Source organism: Sorex araneus, chromosome X (assembly GCF_027595985.1).
Source record: "Sorex araneus isolate mSorAra2 chromosome X, mSorAra2.pri, whole genome shotgun sequence".
Classification (NCBI taxonomy): Eukaryota; Metazoa; Chordata; class Mammalia; order Eulipotyphla; family Soricidae; genus Sorex; species Sorex araneus.
Window position 1 is genome coordinate 358,990,328 of NC_073313.1, and position 20,387 is coordinate 359,010,714.

Genomic DNA, 20,387 nt, shown 5'->3' on the forward strand with positions numbered 1-20,387 from the left:
CCGAGCCCCAGTGACCACTGCAGAGTGTGCAAGCACCACAAAGTATGTGAGAACCACAACCAAGGGCACATATCCCTGTGTGATTCAAGCAACAAAGGGGGAAACTTTTTAAAAGAAAAAGGCAAAAATTTTTTTAACTTGTTTTGGTGGTGGTAGGGGGGGAACTCTACACTGGCAATGCTCAGGGGCTACTCTTTTTTTTTTTGTCTTATTATATTTTATTTATTTTTTAAAAATTTTTATTTTTTAATGATTCACTGTGAGATAAAGTTACAGACTTACAAACGTCTGTGCTTACATTTCAGTCATACAATGCTCGAGTACCCATCCCTCTACCAGTGCCCATTCTCCACCACCAATGTTCCTAGTATCCCTCCCCACCCCCCTACCCCCACCTCTGTGGCAGGTGCATTCTCTTTTGCTCTCTCTCCTTTATCTCCTTTAGGGTGTTGTGGTCTGCAATGCAGGTATTAAGTGGCCATCATGTTCTGTCTATAGTCTACTTTTGGCACACATCTCCTATCCCAAGCGGATTCTCCAAGCATCCTTTCCTTGGTGGTCCCTTCTCTATCTGAGCTGCCTTTTTCCCCAGCATGAGAGGCCGGCTTCCAAGCTGTGGAGCAATCCTCCTGGTCCTTATCTCTACTATCCTTGGGTGTTAGTCTCCCATTTTGTTACTTTATATTCCACAAATGAGTGCAGTCTTCCTATGTCTGTCCCTCTCTTTCTGACTCATTTCAACTCATGATACTCTCCTTGTTAATCCACTTATATAAAAATTTTATGACTTCATACTAGCAACTGCATAGTATTCCATTGTATAGCTGTACTGAAGTTTCTATGTAGTCAGTGTTCTCAGGCACTCGGGTTTTTTCCAGATTCTGGCACTTGTAAACAGCGCTGCAATAAACATATGAGTGCAGATGCCATTTCTATTATACTTTTTTTCATCTCTGGGTATATTCCCAGAAGTGGTATTGCTGGGTCAAATGGGAGCTCAATTTCTAATTTTTTGAGAAACGTCCATACTGTTTTCCAAAAGGGCTGAACCCGTCGGCATTCCCACCAGCAGTGAAGGAGTCTCAAGGGCTACTCCTGGCTCTGCACCCAGAAATTACTCTTGGCAGTGCTCAGGGAATTATATGGGATGCTGGGGATCAAACACTGGGTTGGCCACATGCAAGACAAACGCCGTACCCACTGTGCTATCACTCCGGCCAGAAAAAGAAAATCTGTCATAAGAATTTTCTGGGGCTGAAAATCTGAGAAATAGTACAGCGGGCAGGGTGCTTGCCTTGCAAAAACAAAAACAAGAATTTTCTGAGATGATGCAAATATGTTCTTGGTAGGCACTGTCCAAAACAGCAAACACTCGCCACATGTGGCTTCGGCCACTTGGAATGAAAAAGAAGACATAGCAAATTTTGAGGACTATATCAGAAACATTTAGAAAACAGTCTGACTTCAAGTACCTTCAGAGGAAGTTTCAACAGCATTTGACTTCAACAGAAAAGAACTTTATGGTCAGTAACGATGAGGTGGACACAGAAATGCCATTAAGAAAGGTGGCCTGCATCAGGAACAGTAAAGGAGCCTCCCTCTGGTGACCTGTCCCTCCCTTCCCTACCGACTTGTTTTGTTTTATAGTGAAGGCTTTTTTACAGGATGAAAGAATGAGATAAATCTCTCCTCTGTGGAGCAGGGAATGGTTGGTAAGGGGGCTGGGGCACTGCGGGCCTGTCCTGTGCCCAGCACAAGCCCTTCTCCTTCCTTCCCAGAGGTGGGCAACGCTTCCAAGATTTCTCCAGGCAGCATGTGACTCCTTACGGGGATGGAAACCATCTGCTCCACAGTGGGAACAAAAGTTATAACCAAAAAAATACTATCTCTAGTTCTAGCTACTCCTAAATTATCTAATATTTTAGAAAGCTTATGCAAATAAAACATGTTTTTTTGCTACCAAACATTGTATTTTTTTTCCAATATTATTCTCTTAATAAAATAAAATGACATTTACAGAGTAGACTCATGTACATCTATAGAAAGGAAGAAGAATGAAGACTGCACTGCTTAGTCACTGCCATGCTCACAGCCAGACTCCACAGGCTCGGGACGAAACTCATCCAGAAATGAATCTGCTGAAAAACTCAGGTACGCGGGTTTTGTGACCAAAATCTTCAAACTCTCATAGAGTCGGGGATGAGTTCCTTCCCCCTATCTCCCTGTTCTTCCAGAAGCCTGGCAGTTATGTCCATGAACTACCTGTGGAGCTATTAACAGGCCATAATCCAGAGACTCATAAATAAATCTCAAGAGATCAACAAGATGCAGAAATACTTCCAGACCCCAAAGTCATTATTCAGTTAAAAATTTAACTCAGGGGGACTTTTAAACAGGTATGAACTTGGTGGCGCGGGAAAAAAGGAATGTGTTTTGAACTTGAAACAGCGGGAGTTTTGGGCAGTCTCAGGCCAGGGCCAATAGCGGCTCGCACTCTGCCGAGATTTTACCAGGGTGGCCATGCTTTTGCACAGCTGCTTTGCTGCTGAACGACCAAGATCCAGAGCCAGCTACATTACTTCTGGTCCCAGAAGGTGCTTGAAGCCATGTCTCCAGACTGTGAACTAAGCTTTTGCTCCATGCTGCCCCAGGAAGGGAAATGATGCAATTTCCAACTTAAATCTCCCTGGACTTAATTACTAAAATACATAAATCCTAAACCATGCTACTGCGGCCGCACAACTTTATATCTCTTCATTCTCATCAGTGGAAAACTAATTATCAAAAAAAAAAAAATTTAACTCAGGCTGTAACACCCTATTCAAAATTTTAGAATTCCTGAAGTGACATCTCAAACTCTACACCACTGATCTACCAGGAGCAGCACACCACATTGGATAGGATGTAAAGTAGAAAGCAACCAATCTCAATTAAGAAAGTATTAACACACAAGGCTTAACCTGTAACAACACGTTAGTAATCTCTTATACAAGGGCTTAAAACATGACTGCTTTGTGAAAGTGATAGAACTATTGGACTCAATATTCTTCATTATAACCATTTTCAATTATCTAAAAGAATTACTGACTAGGGCTCCTTTATTTTTTATATTTTCAGATAATATAATTTACTTCAAAATGAAGAACTCAAGGAGCCAGAGAGATAGTATTGTGGGAAGGGCACTTGTCTTGCACGTGGCCAGCTTGGGTTTGATCTCTGGCACCCTATACAGTTCCTCAGCACTGCCTGGAGAGAGTTCCTTAACACTGCCTGTTAAGTTAAGCTTAACAAATAAAAAGTTAAGAACCCGAGAGCCAAAAAGAGATCAAAGGGCTGGAATATTTGTCTTGCATGCACCAAATTCAATAAACAGCGCTGCATGGTCCTCCACACTCATGTGCAGTGCTAGTGGCCCCTAGCAGGTCAGCTCCGGGAGCCTCTACCAACAAGGCCAGGTTGAGTATCACTGGCTGTGGGTCCCAGGTCTCCCAGCACTGATTGGGAGTCCTCCCACCCACACCCAAACTAAGAATTTAGTTTCTTAGATTTCTACAGGAATTTTACAATAAATGCATTTTCTCAATTAATTCTAAATGACATATACAGTAATTGAATACTAATTAGGAATGATTAATTTGCATTTAGGGGAAAAAATGAAAGCCAGAATCAGAAAAAAAGTTCTAAAAACTTTTTACTATCAAAATTACATAAACAGTTTTCTAAATATTTCATACTTAACAGCTATGTGTGTAGGCATAGATAATCCTTTACCAAAGGAACATTTAAAACAATTTTGTATGTATATTACTAAATGGTATAATCAGTTTACAGTTATCCTGTGCTATTAAAAACACCTTTGAAATTTCCTATCCTCTAGCACTCTGCTTTTTGCCCTCCCACTTTATACACCACACCCAGATCTTTTCGGGTTGTTCTGAGGCCCAAAGGCCAACACACAGTCCCAGTGATGCTGCAGAACAGACATCCACTGAGTTTCCAGATTCACTGCTCAGCATTCTAACAAAAGACATACAGAGTTCTAAAATAAACTACCAAAGCAGCATGACTACTTTAAGATTTGAGTTTATAAGTTTAAGGGAAAATAATTAAATGATTATTTTATAACCTGTACCAAAAAAGAAAAATAAAAATCCAACCTCTCTACCCTGTCACAGCATGAGGCTGCTTACCGTTCATTGCGCTAGGAAACTGAGCCATCATGGTCCTGAATTTTTCTTGCTAGCTCTCAGCCATCTGCAATATAAAAATATGGGGCCATTAATAATACAGCAAGGGAAGATCGCAGCCTCCTGTACCCGCTGAGCAGGGGGAGTGTGTGTCCCCTCCAGCTCTCTCTTTCAACAGCAAACAATGCAGCACTTCTGCCGCTGCTGAACAGGCAGAATTTACATTTGGGGAAGGGTAAGAGATTTTGCTGGGTAATCATGCTGTCTTTAAAAAGAAAGAGAGAGAAACATTCAAAAGAAAAGGCACAACATATTTAACAATGAGAGTGAATGTTAAAACCCTTGGCATGAAGCAATACTCATGCAGACATTAATTGAGACAAGAAGCGGTGTTACAACTTAGGCAAGAATTTATCTCAGATAAATCAGCTATATAAAAGCATCTGAGGATAACATGGAACCATAGTACTCTTATTTTTAAAAGTTTCCAAACAAAGGCTGGAGAGATAGACCAGAGGTTTAAGTGCTTGCCTTGCACATGGCCAACCCAATTCAATCCCCCCAGCACCATACAGTTCCCCTCCGCTTCCCACCCTAAAAGGCACCACAAGTGATCCCTGAGCACGGGGCCAGGAGGAAACCCTGAGCACCACCGGGTGTGGCCTAAGCTTCCCCTCCCAAAGTTTCAAAACAAGAAAAAAAATGCAACCCAGCTGTTTAATCAAGTTCTAAGATTTAGGGGGGAAAATTTCTGAAAGTAATTCTCAAAATATAAATTTCTTTAACCATAACTAATTATCTGGGCAAATACTCTGCACTGAAAGAGAAGTAACTGTGAAAAATAACAGCTCTAGGTTCAAATCCCAGAGCTGAATTACTATTTTCCGGCCAGTAACCAGGAAATATCAGTCAACCTTTTTGGGTTTCAGATTCCTCATCTACGAAACTTCTCTGAAGAGTATTTCTTAAAAGTATTACACACAAACCTGCCTCATATGTAGTATTCGCTAAAAGGCTGTTTGTATACATCCAAGAGAGAAGAGTACAAGTGCTGAATTCACTGTAGTCTCATGACAAATAAATTAAAAATTTCTCCCATGAATTTCTGCAGGTAGGATCCATTAGATAGCGAAGACCCTACCAAAAGTACAGTGCAGTTGCCAATGAAAACCATCGGTTATTCGGGCCCAAGAGACAGTAGAGCAGTGAGGGCACTTGTCTTGCACTTGTCATGTCTTGCCGACTCAAGTTTGAACTTTGGCACCCCAAATGTTCTCCTTGAGCATCACCAGGAGTGATCCCTGAGCACAGAGTCAGCAGTTAGCCCTGACCACAGTCAGGTGTGGCCCCAAACCCAAAAAGATACACACACACACACACACACACACACACACACACATCACACATCCATGGGCTGCAGCTTGCAGCACTGTCAGGAAGCACTGTATGTTAGGATCATTCAGTAAGCAACTCACTCTTTACCCAACTCATTAAGTACCAGTCTTCCAGACCCATGAATTTGAAGAGAGAAGGCACAAAGAATGGCACATGCCATATCACAATGATGGTGTCTCCAGAGCAGAGCCTAGCCATCAAGAAACGTGTGCTCAAGAATCTTAGAGAACAAAAGAAATATGACTATACATGAGAGAGACAGGAAAAATGCCACAGTAGCAAAAGAAAGCTATAAATTCAACTTCTTAAGAATGACAAATTTAGTGGGCAACTTCTCTTCCTATAAAGCAAAGTACTTCTAAACTTTGATCAGACAGTTTTGTGGAGAGCAGAGGGAGATACTCATGATTAGCATGTGTAAAGGCATCAGGCCTGGACGGGCGGACACACTGATCTACAGGACTCTTGAGGGCTGTGGCACAGGGGGGAAACCCACACAGTACTCTGAATGGCAGAGCCAATTTAACCCTTCCACCTCCCAGCTGTATCACTATCACACAGCACCTTCCCTCTCCAAGGGTACATTCTCTCTCAAGAAGTATATGAGCTTTACTGCAATGAAGTTTTAAACTGGCTACTAATCTTTGGTAGGAGGAAACTTCACCCATAAAATAACTAACTGGTTTTCTTCACTCCTTACTCAAAAGATAATGTAAACTCCAGGTACTAAAGTTACTATATAGAAAAAGAATACTTAAACTCTGTTGGGGTGTCAAGAACTAAAAGTTGTGGTAGACCTTAAAGAGTTAGTTTAAAAAAAAAGTTACAATTGGGCCTGAGTAGCAGTACAGCAGGTAGGGCATTTGCCTTGAACATGGCTGATCAGGGTTCGATCCTTGGCAATCCACATGGTCCAGTAAGCCACCAGAAGTGATCCCTGAGTGCAGAGCCAGGACTATGCCCTCAGCACCTCTGGGTGTGGTCCAACCCCCCCATCAAGAAAAGTTATAATATTAAGAACCCTATAATTGACAAGAGTTGTTTTGTTTGAAGTCGGGGTGGGAGGGTGTTGCCAAGGACTGAATCCAGGTCCTCAAACTTGCAAAATGAGCATTCTATGGTGAGCTACAATCCCAAGCCCTGACAGGAATCTTAAAAGGCCCCTTAAAGGAGTGGAAGATAGTAAAATTTCACTTAAAATAAAACAAAGACAAGCCTGAAGTCTGTGTGTGTGGTGGGAGAGGCACTCAGGAGAGAAAGAACACTACTGGCAGCTCATCCGGAACAATGGGAGCAGAATGAAGAACATGGGCTGAACTGGAGAAATAATGAACAGCTTACAATAAAGAACCCTGGCTTCTTCAGCTATGAGGGCTCTGGCATCAAAGGACTCAGAGCAATGATTCCCAGAGTCATAATCTGTGGAACTGGTAGCTGTGGTGATACCATCTTTAAAAAGTGAAGAGAGAAGGAAGTCTCAGAAATCAAGCTATGACTACAACTTCCTCAAATATAGAAAGTCTGCAAGCAAGTGTAACACTTTTACTTCCCCTATTTTAAAGCAACATAAGCAATGTAAAACCAAAATAAGCTACATGTCTACAAAGAAAGTATTTACAGATATGTAGTAGTAACAAGGGACCTATTTTACTTTTAAGACAGACCATTTTTAAATGTGGGAGAAACACTCCAGGCCGCTTTCCACGCACTCGGGCCGAGCTTCACATATGAGTGAACATATTCCTGGACCGCGTGGCCGTGACACTCCCTACTCATTTTCCATAATTACCATACCATATTTGATGGAGTTCAAACAGTAGGCAATAAAACATAGAGGGAAATATATATACATGCCTATATACATATTTTCAGACATATATACCAAAGCTCACATCACCCAAATTTTAACAACATGTTAGTGATATCCTATAGAATGGCTTAATGGCTCCTGCCACAACAGAACAAACTTCACATTGTTTTCTATATGAACACTCTTTTGTAAGCATGCTCAGCAGCTCTTCATAACAAATAATACAAAATATATTCTTTCATTTGTGTTTTGGGGCAGGGATTGGGGCTTGGGATGGAAACATTCCAAATTTGGTGGTGGGAAGATGCAATGGTGGTGGGATTGGTGTTTGAATATTAATTGTAATCAAATATTGTGAGTAGCTTATAAAATAAATGTGGGAGAAAAATCCTTAAAAAAAAGTATTACAAACAATGATTTTTACAAGTGTGTAACAGGATGTGAAGTAGAGAAAGCACAGACAGAAAAAACAAGGAGTCAGTTCAGTCTAGGTTTGATATTCACAGAGCATCTGTCTAGCTCCTCGGGCTAGTCATCTTGCATCCTGTGAATAATAAATGCTCAATAATCACAGTTATAATCCTGAAGTAAAAACCGAAGGGGAATCCAATTATACAATGGGAGGGAGAGAAAATTCCCTTCTATGAAGCAGAAGCTATCACAGAACTTTCTTCACCTGGATATGGGATTTAGTCACACAGGCTAAATTATGATACCATAGTATAACAATTATGTATAAATGTAACATCTGATTTACTGTGATAAAGTCTAAATATGGTAGCATCATTTGTTGAAACCAATAAACTTCTAAAGAATACAATTTCTTTCTCTTTTAGGGTTGAGTTTGCTGCAGGTTGACTTTAGGTTGACCACTCACTGTAGGACTGGAGCGACAGCACAGCGGGCAGGGCATTTGCCTTGCACGCAGCAGATCTGGGTTCGATTCTTCTGTCCCTCTCAAAGAGCCTGGCAAACTACTGAGAGTATCTCGCCTGCACGGCAGAACCTGGCAAGCTACCCATGGTGTATTCAATATGCCAAAAACAGTAACAACAAGTCTCACAAGGGAGACATTACTGGTGCCCACTCGAACAAACTGATGAACAACAGGACAAGACAGTGCTACAGTGCTTGGGGTGGAGTTGTGGGGGAGGAGGGTTTGGGCCACACCTGGCTGTGCTCAGGGTTTACTACTAGCTCTATACTCAGAGATCACTTCTGAAAGTGCTCAGCGGCCCGACTACATTGTGGTACCAGAGATTGAATTGGAGACTGCAGCATGCAGCAAAAAAAAAAAAAAAAAAAACAAAAACCTGTGCTATCTCTCTGGCCCCTAAAACATATCATTTCATGGGCCAGAGAGATAGTACAGCAGGTAAAGCACATGTCTTGCACAGGGCCAGCCTGGTTTCAATCCCTAACAGCACATATGGTCCCCTGAGCACAAAAGAGCAGAGTAGTCCCTGAGTACCACTGGGTATGGCCCCAAAACCAAAACAACAGTGTAACATTTCATATCATTACACTTTTAGCAATTCTCTCTGCCATTTTATTAATCTACTCGCCAACAACAACAGCAACTGAAATACTGAAAAAACACAACATACTTAGTTTTACATCTTTAAAAGAGTACCTTTTATAATCATAAATTAGACTTTACTAGGTGCTCCTAACAATGACTTCTTACAGATTTGTTAAATATTTACTCAGAGTCCAGTATATTTCAAGTTCTGTAAGAGGAGCTTGAGACACAGAGAACACTGCAGTTGAACACCTTATAACAGAGACCAGTAGACCCCTTCGGTGATGCTAATCTATTCTCATAGCACCCAGCAAGGCAGAAGCTATTACAAGAATTTAATTTCACAGATGAAGAAACTGAAAGATTAAATACTTCCCAAACCCAGTCAGGAATGGTGCCAGCATATAATGCCCCCAGCACTCTAAAGGGCTTTACTGGATGGCCTTTCCTGAACGGGGACCGCAGTTGGTAATGAGTGGGTCACTGGCTCCTTCTGCAAGGAGCATGGCAACTCAGCGTTGGCATATGGAAGAGGGAAAAAAAATGCCTCCCAACAAAAATGTCCTCATGAATCATATATGTAAATAAGGAAGTATTAATCATTCCTTACACCTTCATATATATTAACACTTTGGGGGAAGAAAAGGGAAATCAACATCACCCCAGTTACATGTTTGGTGTCTATCTCAGGTACACATTTTACATCCAAAAAAGCATGAAACAAAGTAACATGTAATGATGAGCAATCTTAACAGCTTGCAGCTACATCTAATTGAGACACTTTGTTAATTCACAATGACTTTAGAATGTGCATGTTAAGGAGCTAGAGAGATAGCAAGTGGTTAGGGCACTTGCCTTGAAAGCAGCCAATTTGGGTTCCATCCCTGACACCCAGATGGTCGACTAAACTCTGCCCGGAGTGATCCTGAGCACAGAGCCAGAAATAAGCCCTAAGCACCACTGGGTGTGTCCTGAAAACCGAAAAAAGAATATGCACGTTTAAGTTTTCCTGCTTGCTAGAAATTAATGGAGAACTGGCATTGTTGCCTTTTTATAAATCAAGAAAATGTGTGTGGTAGATAACAGGCCTCAGGCAAAGATGACTTTTTCAATTTAATTTAGTCCAAATATGGGTCGGAAAATATATTCATACTAGCACAGAGAACAGAAGAAATGCTTGAGCGGAAAGAGGAAATTCTTCCACAATGGGTCAATAAGACCCAAAGAGAAAAAAATCTTGGAGTCATTATAAGCAAAAAAGTAGCTTAATTAGGTCAAGTTTTTTTTTTTAATTTTAGAAGCACAGAATTATAGAAAGAATTATAGTAATTATTTAGTCCGAACCCCTCAATTTTCAGGAGAGGAAAACTATGAGTTTGTACAAGCTCACAGAGTGAGTCAGTAGCAGAACTGGTCTTAGAAACCATCTTGCTCTGGTGAAATGCTCAGCAGGATCACATCACCCACAGTAACTGCTAATGCTACCCACCCCGGCCCTAGGTACCACCGTGACTTGGTAGGTCATTCCATGAATTAGGGAACAACCTTTTAAAATGGGTTTCTGCCTTGAGGTCCTTCCACAGAGCTACGAGGTTGTTTTGTGTTTTATTTTGTTTTGGTTTCTGAAATACTAATGGTCTTCTCCTGCTTCAATTCCCCTACTGATTACCACAATAATTTACCTCCACCTGTTTAGTCCCTAAACCACATCTCCGAGAAAATAACTCAATAAATATCTGCTGAACAAATGAACTGAGTAAATGGAATAATATGACTGTGAAAAAATAAAAAAGGAGTCGAGAACAAAAGAAGCATGGGAAGGAATCGTGCTGAATTGAAAGCACGTGGGAGAGAAGTTTAGTGAGCAGGCAGAGAATGCTCCAAATACTTCCCTGACCCCTCCAAGTATCAGAGTGGATTTTGAAGCAGTTCTTGCTTATAATATGGCCCTTTTGTAATTTGGTTTTGTTCCTTTTTAAAATATACTTTTAAGAATAAAGGCTTATTTCCTGTTAAATTCTGAATTCTTTACATTGATAGGGGAGAAACCTTAGGTTTTTTCAATTATATTTCAAGTCATGTTGGTTAATTGTTAGCTAAATAAATTTGACCGATGACCCAATCATCCAAAGCAAGACAATCAAGTCTCCAGGAGCATATTTTAGAAAAATTTCTCAGAAACATATGCATCCCAACAAATGCTAGGTATACGTACTGAAGTCTCATAACTTACTGGTTAGTAAGGGGGAAGTATTTCCTCTTCATTTGATTCACAAGGAGATCAAGATCAGGCCTACAAGAGACTTGTGAGAGAAAATTACCTCCTACTTTAGTTTCTGCAGAGAAATGGAACGTATAGGGTACATATATCCTCCGCATCTGTCCCCCATTTATACATTCCTTCTTTCACTCATCCATTTATTTATCAGGGGGGCACACCTGGTGATGCTCAGGGGTTCAATATGAGATGCTAAGAATTGAACCCAAGTCAGTTTGCATGCAAGGTAAATACCCTACCCACTGAATTATCTCTTTAGCTCCCCATTAATTTATTCTTTAAACATGAAGAGTCACTATAATAAAAGGATTTGGAGACTACTATGAGAACCCAGAAGACAGAACTACTGTTACTTGGAAGGTAAATCAAAGTACAAAACACATCACAAAGTGGGTAATATGTGTGTACTAATCTACTATGAGGTCTATGGCAGAGTAGATTCTGTGGACAAAAGGCATTTGTCGAGTGTGAGAATACCAACTACTGCACAGCAAGGACAAATATTTAGGCCTAAGACTGGCTGAAAGTAGGCGAGCGAGTCTAACAGAAGATCCATTCCTATTCAGTGTGACATCAGAGCAACATCATTTGAAACTCAAACTCAAACTTCAGAGTTGAAAAAGAGGAGCTGGAGACATAATACAGCAGGGAGGATGCTTGACATCAGAGCAACATCGTTTGAAACTCAAACTCAAACTTAAGAGTTGAAAAAGAGGAGCTGGAGACATAATACAGCAGGGAGGATGCTTGCCTTGCAAATGGCCAACTCGGGTTTGATCCCTGGCACCACAGCACGGGCCAAGAGTAAACCCTAGGCATTGCTGGGTGTGGAAAAAAATAAATAAATAAATAAATAAATAAATAAAAAGCAAAGAGTTAAGGGTTGGGGAAATGACTTGGAAGACCTGGAGATTCTTCGTGCAGGAGCCCAGGGTCCAACTACTGGTATCACATTGTCTGCTAAGCACCACTTAGAAGCGCCCAATTTTTAAATAGAACTAAACAACATACTGAATCCCGTTCCCTTTATATGAGAAACAAAGAGCAATCCTTGTTTTTCAAATAGGAGAATAAAGCTACATTTTTCGGTTGTTGGATTTCTGTGTTTGATTGTTTGTTTTTACCACACCCAACAGTGCTCAGGGATTATTCCTGGCTTGCATGGCCTGACTGCCTGTACTATCTCTCTGGTCCCACAAAACTAGGTTTAAAGGAGAGGAAGAAAACTAATTTCCAAAAGCATCTACTTACTGGAATGGAGGCTACTTATGTAAAGTTAAAGAAAGATGAAGCAGCGCTAGAAGAGAAAGTTAGGAACATATCTCTGATTAGGAATAAAGAACGTGAAAATCAGGATGGAAAAAGTACAGACTAAATTTGTAAGCAGAAAAAAGGAGAGTTGGCAAAGTGCAGTTTGGGGGCCAGAGAGAGAGAGCTTCACACGCCAGAGCACAGGCACTGCACACACGAAGTCCCAATCAGGGTCCCAGCACCACAGAGTTCCAAGTGCTGCCTAGATCCCAGAACTGACCCAAGCAAACAAACAGTTAAAAAAGGAAAGAGGTTTGATTTGCAACCCTTCTTTCTTCTTTGGCCCTTGACAAAAGTTCAGAGGGCAGAACACACTCTGATCTCCATAGTCCCCAGTGCTTCATAAGCAGAAATTTCTGTCCAGTTCAAGTCAAAAATAAAGTTCACCAGCTCCCACAAGTGAACCAGACATGTGCATTTTAACGTGGGTTCAAATCAGCTTGTTTTCATCTATCAAACCTGTGTTAAGTGTTGCAGAGAGAGCTGAAAGGCTGCAACACAAGCTTCACATGCAGATACCTTAGTGCCCCCCCAAAAAAAATGGGGGGAGAATGAATGAATAAATGTGAGGAATAAATAATCAAGGTGAAGTAATGTCAGTCACAAAGTGAAGAGTGCCATCTGGGAAAGCAAGCGGCAGCTTATTCACATGAGACAGTGAACAGAGAAGTGCTAATAACAAAGTCAGAAACTACAATAGCTGTAAAAGTAAGCATTATACAATACCAAGGTTATACAAATGTAAAAGATCGCAGCAACCTTTCCAGAAAGGAACTGAGTAATGGACCTATTTGCAGCCTACCTTATTGCAAAAAGAAAAGCACCCATAAAAGCACAGAACACAAAAGCATTAAAACGGGAGGGGGGGGGGCCAAAGCAATTGTACAGCAGGGAAGGTACACGGCCAGCCCAGGTTTGAGTTCAGGTATCCCATAGAGTCCCCTGAGTCCAGTCCAGGAGTAAACCCCAAGCATCACTCGGTATGACCCTTCACTCTCTTCAGCAGAGCACACATTTTCATGTGAAAGGTCCATGTTCCATCTCTGGCACCACATGCACTGCATGCCCCCCTGAGCACAGCTGGGAGCTACCCAAGCACTGTGTAGAGAGCAGCCACAAAAAAAAAAAAAAAGTGTAAATGGATTAAAGACAAAGCAAACAATTGCTTCACTTCAACTCTTGCCTAGGTTCCACATTGTTCAATAATAAAAACTTGAACAGAAAACTAGCTTCGATGCATCTGACTTGACATTGAGTCGTGCTTTGAAGGCTATTAACACCTGGTTCACTAACCTCTCTTCAACAGTAGTCCCCAAATAATTCCTGGTGATGTTAGTATAACACAATCTGACCATATCCTACTCTCAAGTCTTTGACCTCCAGCATTACAAAATCTTATCCTCCACCTCATCAGAGCCAACTACTCCCAGATATGACTGTATCACTGTCATCCTGTTGATCACCGATTTGCTCGAGCGGGCGCCAGTAACATCTCCATTCATCCTGAGATTTTTTTTAGCAGCCTCTCTTTGCTCATTCTTCCCAGCGGTGCCACATTGGAGGATCTTTCAGGGTAAGGGGCATGAGACCCATCATTGTTACTGTATTTGGCATATTGTATACGCCACGGAGAACTTGCCAGGCTCTGCCGTGCGGGCAAGATGCTCTCAGAACCTTGTCAGGTTCTCTGAGAGGGAGAACTAGGCTATACGGGGTTGGGCGGCTGCAAGTTAGTCTTAGCTGACTAAGAATAACAAGCCCTGGGCCTCTCTGCTGCTCTGACCAAGACCCTCTGGGACTTTCTCCCCCCACCCCCACCAGCTTCTATCTCAATCCTTGTTTCTCGAGGCCTGCTTCCATTCTCCAGTTCAATTAGAACCTGCAAACTACTAGCCTTTCAGTCCCTCAATCTTTATATGCTCACATCCCCCCATAATCCTCACTAAATATCAGTGCACCAAAATGAATCATTGCGGGGGGCTGGGGACAGGTGTTGTGACTAATGTGTGTGCCTTCCAAGTAGGAAGCCATGAGTTGTATCTCTGGGGTCACCGCACGTGCCCTGCATGGTCTCTGGCACTGCAGGCCATTTCCTGCTGCACTGCAGTCAGGTACATATCAGCGCCTCAATCTAAGGATGAGGCCCCCAGCAAGCACCACAACCCAAACTTTTGTGAGCACTCTGGCCAGGACTGCAACCCGCCAACAAGCACAGGTGTGATCCCAACTAACATTGCCCAATGAGCGGCAAGTGCTAGAACCAGACTGTGAGCAGCACAAGGAAAGGAGGGAGACTCCCCGCCAGCACCACGTAAGAGCACTGAGCACTGCACCTTGGCACACATCAATTGAATGTTCCAGCATCACAGACAAGCATGTGTATGACCCTTGGTCATGGAAATAACATCAAAAGAAAGAAGGGGAGGAAGAAAAACATAATGAGTTGTACATGTTCCCAGCCTCATTCCTGCCTCTCCCTACACATTGAATTGAAAATTCCAATCCTAACGAAATCCAGCTCTCCCCTTATTCCATAACATACGAATGATGTTGCTGAAATGGTAGCACTTTAAATGTCTCACTCACTCACCTAAGCACTGCCTGACAAGTTGCTATCTCCCTAGGATCTTTCCATCTACTCTCTTTCCATCTTGCAGATGTATGGTGCCAGTACTCTTAGCCAACCACATCAACCTCTTTGTTTTTTGGTTTTGGCGGGCCATACAGGGCTGTGCTCAGGGATCATTCCCAGCTGAGCTCGAGGGACCACATGAAGTGCCAGGAATTGAATCAGGGTTGGCTGGGCACAAGGCAAGTGGCCTCACCCCTGCACCTTCACCCCTACGCTCTCTACAGCCCATCAACTCCTTTATTTATTTATTTATTTATTTATTTATTTATTTATTTATTTATTTATTTGGCTTTTTGGGTCACACCCAGCAATGCTCAGGGCTGACTCCTGGCTCTGCACTCAGGAATCACTCCTGGCGGTGCTCGGGAGACCATATGGGATGATGGGAATCGAACCCGGGTTGGCCGTGTGCAAGGCAAAGGCCCTAACCGCTGTACTATTGCTCCAGCCCCAACTCCTTTATTTTTATACAAAAATATTCAACCTCTTCCTTTATGATACTGAATTATCTTATTTCATACCAATTCTCATATAAGAAATTGTTTTATATTTCCTTCTGGTTACCTGTGTGATTTATGGTGTTGTTATTGTTCTAAACAGGCATTGTAACCAGTGGTGCTGGAGGAGGAAATGCTTAGAGGTGTGGTCCTAACACCCTGGCAATGCTGGAGGCCACCAGGTCACACCCCACAGATGTGCCTGTGAGCCATGGCATTCAAAGCCACACATTTGGACACTACCAATCTAACTATCTCCCTAGCCCAGGTTTTTTTTTAAACTTCTTTGTTGTTGTTTCTGGTTTCCCCACCGCCCCCATCCCTTGGCTTTGGTTTGGGGCGACATGTGTCTCTGCAGTCAGGGGTTACTCCCAACAGTGCTCAGGGATTATATGGGGAACGAAAATAGGGTCAGCTGCAAGCAAGGAAAGTGCTCTCTCTTCAGCCCCCTAGAAGTTCTCAGAATTTCACTGTTTGTGTATGCCTCCCAAGCAATGCCCAGACCACTCCTGGCAATACTCTGTCAACTGGGCCAGTGGTTCAGTGCTGAGCCTGAGACACAAGAGATGCTCCTGCCCTGTGGGGTTGGGACCAGAACTCCATCTGGCACAGCTCAGGTGGCCTTGGGGTGCCAGGGATCCAACCAGGTTGAAGGCATCTCCTCGGCCCCTGTTCTAGAATTCTTACAGAACTCGATCTCCAGGGGCTACTCGATTTCCAGAGGCTGATACGTGGGACTGAAACACTAGTCCTCTGGTCTTCTGGTTGTTGGGGCTCATCCTGAGCTCCTGAGGGGTACACTCCAACTGCCCATATTAGCACATACTCAGGTGTGATGGAAAAGGGCACACTCTGAGTAACAAGCCAACCTCTCACTCAGGGATACTGCAACATTTTTAGGAGCTCAGTGCCAAGAACAAGAGACAAAGACCAAATCTATTTCTGTGTCATACACTGCATCTTTTAACCCAATGTCACGAAGAGCTTTGCCCTTGGCAACTTTCAGAATGCTGTGAGTAATACTAACAAGTTTGTTTTTACCAGAAACACAGTACTGAAATTAACCAATCTCATCTCAAATCTAGTTATGCTATACACGGTGTCAAAAACTGCGGAGGCAAAGCACACTCACTCCCACCGCAGAAGTCTAACCAGACTGAGACAGGCACCAGCTTACAAATGGTGCCAGTGGCTGCAGAGTCCACACTGAAGAACAACTCCCGCTGTGGCTGGCTGCTACCCATCTTATGCAGACACAACAGAAAAGGAGCAAAAGAGGGGCTAACAGAACAGTATTCATCCACTTTCCATGACATCAGGACAAGCTTTTTTTTTTAACATCAATATATTTCACTTACTATAAGCCAAGCATGCTCTTACTGCAGCAAAAATAACATAAGTAGAACACACAATCAAATGAGAGGACAAATATAAAATAGTAAATGTGAAGTGAGGGTTTTATTTTTTTGTTTGTTTTTTCTGGGTTTTTCTTTTTTTTCTTTCCTTTTTTTTTTTTTTTGGATCACACCCAGCAATGCTCAGGGTCACTCCTGGCTCTGTACTCAGGAATTACCACTGGCCGTGCACAGGGTACCATATGGGATGCTGGGAATTGAACCCGGATCAGCCTCATGCAAGGCAAACGCCCTACCCACTGTGCTATTGCTCCAGCCCCGGAATGAGGGTTTTGAAAGTAAAACTCCATGTTCTGATAGGAGGAAAATTATCAGGAAAGAATAAAGACATTCTAACATAAAACTAGTCACACTGAAACCATGACAATATGCAGACAACAGCCACCCCTGAACAGCAACACCTAACCAAATAAGGTCTCACTACCCCCAAATACTTTAAATCACAAACTATAAATTCCCTTCCACAATCTGAATTATTTAATTTTGAGGAGTCATTCTTTTCTTTTTATATTGGCAAACTGGGGGAGACAAAAGAGGGGCAAAAAAAAACAAAACAAAACAAATATAAAAATTATGATGCATAGAGGCCAGAGATATAGTACAGTGGGTAAGGCACTGGCATATGGCTAACCCATGTTTGATTCCTGGCACCCCATATGGTCCCCGAACCTGCCAGGAGTGATCCCTGGGCACATAGCTAGGAATCAACCCTGAGCACTGCCTGATATGGCTGAAAATCAAAACCAAATGAAGTATATTTTCAAAGATTGCAAATCTGTGGGCTTTCAGAGAACTTGTATATTCTATAATTAAAATAAAAATATATATACTAATCCCCATTTAAAAATTATAAATGAGTGCAAAAATATCCTTTCCAGTTATGTAATCTATTTGTTCACAAACTCCTCTAACAGGGCTGGAGAGATAGTACAAGTACAATGGGTAGGGCACAGGTCTTGCAGACAGCTGACCCAGGTTTGACCCCTTGTACCTCCTATTATAGTCCCCAGAGACCCACCTGAGTGCAGAGCTAGTAATAGAACCTGGGCACAGTCAGGTGTGACCCAAAAACCAAAACAAACAAAAAAATCACCACTACAATAAACTCTCCTATCAATGGCCCACATGAGTGGGACAAGAGATGTAACAACTTATCCACCTGCTCCCGTATTCCAGTAGAAAAATAAGTCCATGAAAAAGAATATAACTGGAGTTTGAGAAATAGTATAGCAGGAAAAGTATTATGGCACCATGTGCTTTTAAAAAGCACATGGCTGACCCGGGTTCAATCCCTGTAATCTGTAATCACTGCAATCCTGTTGATCATCACTTTGCTCAAGCAGGCGCCAGTAACGTCTCCATTCATCCCAGCACTGAGGTTTTAGCAGCCTCTCCTTACTCATCCTTCCAAACAATGCCATATTAGAGGCTCTTTCAGGGTCAGGGGAAAGAGACTCGTTATTGTTACTGTATTTGGCATATCGAATAGGCCATAGGGAGCTTGCCAGGCTCTGCCGTGTGGGACATATATACATTTATATATATAATTGTATATAATATATAAGAATATATATATAAATACGTATTTATATATACACATATATAAAGCTATAATTTTAAAACATCAAACTTCCTTCAGAAGAACACCACGATTTGGAGGATCTACCCTCTGCTGATTTTTCCAGCACTGAAGACCGCCCACCTCAACATCCTATTTCACTCCCATTATTCTCTGTCCCCTTGCAAACCCTCAGGCTCTGGAACCTTCCCAGAGACCACTCCACCAAAGAAAGCCTCCTTGACAACGCTGTCATTTTATCTGGTATATGTGTTCATTAAGCCAACTCCACCACTTATAAAGCCCCTGATACATAGAAGGTACTAGCAAATGATGACTGTCACTCCTATTACCTCCACACCATCTTCTACGACAATTATCAGTCTGACTTCACCAATCTGGTCCAGCTAACTATGCAGTACTAATTATTAATAATGGTACTACATTTTCTCACTTTAATCAAGGTTTGAGGAAAAAAAAAAAAGATTACTACATTCCTACCAAGAGGTCTAATCAGGATTCCAAATACAAATCATGCTGAGACTTTAAAGCTTCAAAGAGGGCCCAGAGTGAGGGTCAGAGGCAGAATACCCGTCCGCCTGCCCCTCACTACCCCACCTGCTGGGTTCAAGTGTGTGATTCAACACACAGTACCCAAGTGTTTGAGCACCACAACTAAAGGTATGTTGCACAGATGCATAGGAGGTTCAGTGGTAGAATTCTCTCCTGCAAGTATGTTGCAATGCCCAACACAAGTGACAAGAGCACAACAAAAGAAGGGAAGGGAAAATAAGTGAACATAAACATAAATGTTAAATTTGAACTTTTTTTTGGAGAAGGGGTGGGTTTGGGCCACACCTGGCAAAGCTCAGAGGTTACTTCTGACTCTGCACTCAGGAATTATTCCTGTTGGTGCCCCAGGGATCATACAGGATGTCAGAGATTAAGCCTGAGTCTGCCATGTGCAAGGTAAGCACCCGACCCACTGTACTATAGCTCCATCCTCAAGCTCCAACTTTTCTAGATGTTAAATTTAGCTTATAGGGAATCAATCAATAAACCAAGAGCATGAAAGAACAGGAATGGGAAACTACTACTGATGACATATATTGTAGAGTTAAGCCAATTTTAGAAGAATTAGTCAACAACTCTGAACAAGACATTCACCCACACAAGGGGAGGGGGGGTACAGCACACCTAAGAATAGCTGTGACTCAGCAGCTCTGCAGGAAGGGAGGGCAGGGAAATGGCTATTTGGCCTATTCACTTCTGCCTGGCATCAGGACTAAATAGTAAAGCAAAACTATTTACTTAACTTGGAAGAAGTGAAAAAAGGGGAGGGGGGATGGATTAAGATGGATGCTTCTCCTTTAAGTAAAATATCACTTCACCAAAACAACTTTAAAAAAAAATTTTTTTAAGACATCATGATTTACAAAGTTATTCATGATTTTCAGGTATACAATGTTCCAACACTAATCCTTTCACCACTGTCCACTTCCCTCCACCAATGTCCCCAGCAAAGAGCATTTCTAATAGTGTGAGCACCACAATCTGATGAGCAATCCTGATGTGCCATAACCAAGTGGGTGCCTCCCCCAGCCATCGCAACATTAATCAGGGGGAGGAGAAGGAGGGCGAGGGAACAATTAAAAATAAAAACAATTAATTTAATTTTCCAAATGCAGATAATGAGGGGCCAAAGAAGTGACTCATATGGCAGTGTGCATACCTAGCACAGGCGAAGCCATGAGTTGGATTCCAGGCTCTGCCCGCCTCATC

The 20,387-nt window shown here is 42.2% G+C and overlaps 1 protein-coding gene across 6 annotated transcripts in view; it reads right to left on the reverse strand.

Annotated features, from left to right (window-relative positions):
* ITSN2 (intersectin 2) overlaps positions 1-20,387 on the reverse strand; it is a 129,580-nt gene that overhangs the window by 95,298 nt on the left and 13,895 nt on the right. For all 6 annotated transcript variants that reach the window (XM_055119740.1, XM_055119745.1, XM_055119741.1 and 3 more), the window contains exon 2: positions 4,191-4,254. In XM_055119740.1, coding sequence (XP_054975715.1) covers positions 4,191-4,221 — 31 coding nt within the window. In that variant the 5' untranslated portion in view covers positions 4,222-4,254. The remainder of the gene's footprint in view (positions 1-4,190; positions 4,255-20,387) is intronic.